Raw genomic sequence first — 5,189 nt, forward strand, 5'->3', positions numbered from 1 at the left:
AGAGAGAGAGAGAGAGAGAGAGAGAGAGAGAGAGAGAGAGAGAGAGAGATTACTGTGCTATATCCTAACCCAGACTCACCATGTCTCCATAGATCTCATCAGCTAAGATGGGAACACACTGCCTTGCAGCCACTGCAAATTTTTTTAAAAAAGCATGTTAGAATCACTTTAAGTGTAAAATCTTATCATTCAACATCCACCTAGTTTTACTTTGCTTTGTGTTTCCCACTGGTGTGTACCTGTTAATCCTGATTTGTCAACTTCATTAAGAAACACATAGTAGGTTAGTACAGCACATACCTGGGAGATGTCTAGTTGGGTCAGGGAAGTGTAACCCTGTGGACTATCTAAGGTCCCTGGCCAGTTCCTCTCCAGCGCAGCCCCCTATTCTGCTTCCTGGTCTCCACAAACTCAGCAGCTTTGCTCCACCCCACCCTTCTATCCTGGAGCCAGCCAGCATGAACTGACTCAATTTCCTGAAATCATGAACTAAATTAAACCTTATCTCCTTTAAGGGTTTTTGTTTTTGTTTTTTTTTATGTAATTAGTATAAGATCTATAGGGTCTCACTACGCAAATCAGACTCATAGTGATCCTCCTGTTTTTAGCTCCCCAAGCACCACCGCACTGTCTCAGTTGCCATCTCGGCATGTGCCAGGGACAGGACCAGCACGGCATGCCGAGAGTCACCCCAGTCCCTGCACCTGCCTAAGCAGGTGCTTTACTCTGCTGAGCTATCTGGCCAGCCCTACCTCTTTTAAGTTGAAGGTGTTAGGAATTGTGTTTCTGTGAAAAGAAAGCTATCACAGTGTGTTTGGTCTTCCTCTTAAAGACCGTAAGTTTGGGCTGGGGATTTAAACAGTAGCATAGAACTTGCCTGGGATGCATGAGACCCGGCGTTCTATGCCCAACACCACAAAACCATAAAACTAAATTTTTCTAATACTCTTCCAGATCTACAGAGCCTGGATTTGACATTTAATGAGGCATTTCAAACCCTCTCTTCCATACAGTGGTGGTGGTGAATAAGCAAGTATATGTTACACATTTCTTTTCCCACACATTTGGATTAGGGATGCTCTACCTGCGTTTCCCTTTTCTCCTTCCTTTAGGCAAGACCTCCCATTCCAGGGCTACACTGTTGATTAGAGATGCCAGTGGTGGCCCTCTACCTTCATCCCAGGCTCATCACTTAGTAAAAGGATTCCTCTGTAACTCTAGGATACAGCCACAGGAGTCCATTCTTGGCCCCTTCTCTTTGCAGTGAGCCTGCCGCACTTACCTGCCAGGATCTTCTGAAGATGGCTCTTACTGAACACAGACCCACAGGGATTTGATGGATTGTTGATGACAAGACAAGCTGTCTTTTCATCAATCAGAGATTCCATTTGTTTCAGGTCAATTTCCCAAGACTTCTCTGGCTGGGGAGGAAGACAGAGGGAGATTGAGATGATTCTGAAAGAAATTATGGGACATCATCAACCCAAAGTTGCAGTGTAAGTTTGTTTCTTGCCTATACCACTCAATTCCAGACCTGTTTGTGACAGGCAATGGTCATGTATTTTTCCAAGGTGCTAGTTAAACATTTCAGTCTAAACTTTAAACATCGCTTACCACTAGATTATAGAATTTGACTTCAATGCCCATAGATTCAGCCAAAGTTCTATAGAGAGAAAAACCGGGTCTTGGAACAAGGATGTTCTGTCCTGGGTTGGCCAACACAGCTAAACAAAGTTCAATAGCCTCACTGCAGCCACTTGTCAGAATGATGTCCTGCGAAGAGAACAAAGGTTAATTTTGTTAGGGGTTCTAACAGTCACAGGAGCAAATAGCTTTGCATTTCACATTTGTGTGCAGGACAGTCAGGTGGACAAGCTGGGAAGAACACGAGCTGCAACACATTCTGAGTGAAGTAGTAAATAAGGGCTAAATTAAGCCAAAGCAAAAGACATTACTAAGTGTGGGCATATCTCAATGTTGCTGAGAATGCTGGACATTTAAATACACAACTCACTTTTAAACAGACAAGTTCACTATGACTCAACCGATTTCCATGAGAGACCTTGGACCAACTTTGAATTTTTTTTTTCTCCTGCTTATTGATTTACTTTTGGCCAGAATGTGAAGCCTGGCTGTTCTCTAACACAGATAAAGGACACCTGTCATGATAGGACATGTCAAGCTCATACAGTAACAATAGAGAGAAGGGCAGCATCTAAACTGGGCACTGCCCTCCATTTAATGTACCATGGGACAGTGTATCTGTCCTTCTGTCTGAATGCACTCAGGTGAATGAATGAAGTTACAAATAAAAAGATAGCATTGGGAAATTTCTAAAAATTAATTATTTGTTGTTTATAAATTATTTTCCAATGATCTTTTGAAGGGAATCAGCTCTGGAATGACCTCAGTGTCCTTTAGGCCTCCTTAAGATGGGTATGCTATGAATTATAGGGGATGTCTTTACCACACTGTGGTGACATCAACTATCATCCCTACTCAGTGGCCCCAGCTTCATAAGATGTTCTCAGTTGCTAACAGGGGAATATCCTCAGTCACCCCTCTAGCCCGGCCCCAACACAGGCAATCATTGCCCCTAAAGAACATAAATAAGGAGAGGGGATGCAGTTTGCCCTCAATTGACACAGAGCATCAGGACACATTGCATCAGGCTCACCTTAGCGTCCAACGGGGCTTCAGCACAGTGGTAGTAGGACGCAATCACCTCACGACTGGACAGGTAGCCTGTGAGGTAAAAAAGTTGGAGGAGGAAGCTGAGGAGATTTACTCCTCCACTAACAGATGCGCCAGAGCAAGTCAGATAGGAGTTCACGTTGCCTCCTCCCCTGCTCAGAACATAGTCTACTAAATTCAGCTGTCAGCCACTATAGATAAAGACTAATTCATAATTTATAATTTTTATAACCACAAATGTATAACCAATAACAAGGAACCATTCTCCAAACTGTAAAATGCCCTGAATTACCTTGATTACTGCGGTTATGTTTCATTCTCTATAAAATAAAGGATTTAAATTGATCTTAAGTACTTTTTATGAACTATGTTTTTTGGAAGTTGTCATGAATCCATTCAATACATGTGACGAATTTGAAGATTTTTACAATATATAATACGCTTATAGGTATTTTGGTACAAATTTTATCTTTTAAATTATTTTTTGTGCAGTATTTCCAAATTTGGCTTATAAGCTGCAAAGCCCACTATAATGTTTCACAGAACTGCTAACCAAAAAGACAAGTGAGCAAGACCAGAGGTAATACTGCATTTGTGTTCAGTTTGATAGATACAAATGGATCTCCTGCAATTGTATAAATCAGCCCTTCTTTAATTACTAATAAAAAATAACACATTCTTAGACATCTCAACATCCTTATCTTCTTAGGTATGAGACTTGGTTTTTGGTTCCAGATTGAGTCACTTCCCTAATACTTTGGATATTGAAGTCATAAACTTTTTTATAACAATTTTTATGTCCTGAATTTGATTTTTGTTGTATGAAAAATTCTGATATGTCAATAATCAACCTAAAACCAGCATCTCTAATATCTCTTTGAAATATTTTTTAAATCTAATTTTGGTAGAAACTATATTTTCCTTCCACACTAAGATTATGTTCTTATGTACACATACATTCAGGGAGGGAGTTGTACAAAACTGAGGTGAAGTTTTAAAAATACCAAAATCTTTACCATATAAATTGTTAAAAGACAGAGAGAATTAATCAAAATAGGAGTAATTCCTTTCCATAATAACCTTCTATCCTTTGTTTTTGGTTGTTTAGGGGCCTACTTCATCTGGAACAGTTATAATGGCATTTCAGTATAAACACTACCATCATGAAGGAGAAAGAAAGCAAAGGAGCTTTTGACATAGGGCAGTAAGTAAATTACTGTGAGCCTAGAGCACTCGGTAAACACGCAGCTCCGGCCAGACTCGAGGCCTGCATACTGGAATCAGTAAGGAAATCATTAGTGAAGGACTCAGTGTGTTTGAGAGCTTAGGAGATGTCTGTATATCAGAGAAAGCCAGGAAAGACACTAGACCTCATGGTAAGTAACCTGGAGGAAGACCCTTCCCCTAAGTGCAAATAGCAGCTCAATTTTAACCTGTCCTTAAGAGTTACTAGAATTGCTAGAAATGTAGTGCCATTAAAAGAACACTAAAGATTTAGAAGCTTCTGGATATAGTGTCAGGGACCTTACCAAAGGATGGGGCATAGCCATTGTATTTCCCTGAATCCAGGGCATCTTTCATTGCTTGGGTCACTTCAGGGTCTGTGGAGAGGTTTCCAAACACAGTAGGATCTCCTATTCATGGGAGGATACAAACAAAAGAAACCACCAAGAGATTACTCTCCCATGTCCCATACTCAGATTTACCCTCCACTGCCATCTTTTCCAACCAGTCCATGAGAGTAAGAAGCGACAAGATAGTGGTGCCCTCCACCAAGTATCCTCAACTTACCAATTGACAGAGAAATCATGGTTTTGTTTGGGTTTGGCTTCACCTTCATGCTGTCCACAATGGCCCGGATGGGATTGAAGGTCCTGTTGGACATGTCAGAGGGCCTCACCGACCATCTGGCCTTCCTGCCTTTCAGTTTTCCTGGCATGGAGCTTCTCCCACTGATGTTCACATGCACATCCAGAACCGGGGGAAGGCTGCCACTGTCATCTGTCTGGATTGTGTAAGGCTCCATCACTAGCAAAGCCTACAGAGAAAAGAAGGAGATCCCTGTGAGTTGGGTCGCTGTGAGGACAATGTGCTGTGCAGTCAGAGCCCACATGCAGATTGGAACATCAGGGTGACGTCACTGGATGTTGCAACTTATTTTTTGCTCTCTCTGCGTTCTTTTGTGGAGTAGTTTTATTATGGGCAAGGCATTTTAAGGCTTTTGCTGAGATAGAAAATAAAGCAAAAGCCCAGTCTACAACATTAACAGCACTCAGTTAAATTCTTATCCATTGTGACTAGGACTTTCAGTGTGCAAATGCGATCCCTGCAAAAGCTGAACCATACTCTACACAGCACCAAGAGTAGGCACAGTGGCACACACTTACAATCCCAGCACTCTGGTAGGCTGAGGGAGGAAGATTGGAAGTTTGAACCCAGCCCGAGCAAATCAGTGACTTATCAAGGACCTCAAAACTTAAAAAAAAAAAAAAAAA

At 41.5% G+C, this 5,189-nt stretch overlaps 1 protein-coding gene across 1 annotated transcript in view; it reads right to left on the reverse strand.

The window, feature by feature from the left end:
- Tat (tyrosine aminotransferase) overlaps positions 1 to 5,189 on the reverse strand; it is a 10,229-nt gene that overhangs the window by 4,493 nt on the left and 547 nt on the right. The window contains exons 2-7 of the mRNA XM_004625800.2: positions 4,486 to 4,732; positions 4,224 to 4,328; positions 2,678 to 2,745; positions 1,615 to 1,773; positions 1,283 to 1,421; positions 80 to 132 (exon numbers count right to left, since the gene is read on the reverse strand). Of these exons, the coding sequence (XP_004625857.1) occupies positions 80 to 132; positions 1,283 to 1,421; positions 1,615 to 1,773; positions 2,678 to 2,745; positions 4,224 to 4,328; positions 4,486 to 4,720 (759 nt within the window). The 5' untranslated portion in view covers positions 4,721 to 4,732. The remainder of the gene's footprint in view (positions 1 to 79; positions 133 to 1,282; positions 1,422 to 1,614; positions 1,774 to 2,677; positions 2,746 to 4,223; positions 4,329 to 4,485; positions 4,733 to 5,189) is intronic.

This window comes from Octodon degus, unplaced genomic scaffold, assembly GCF_000260255.1.
Source record: "Octodon degus isolate 3935 unplaced genomic scaffold, OctDeg1.0 scaffold00011, whole genome shotgun sequence".
Classification (NCBI taxonomy): domain Eukaryota; kingdom Metazoa; phylum Chordata; class Mammalia; order Rodentia; family Octodontidae; genus Octodon; species Octodon degus.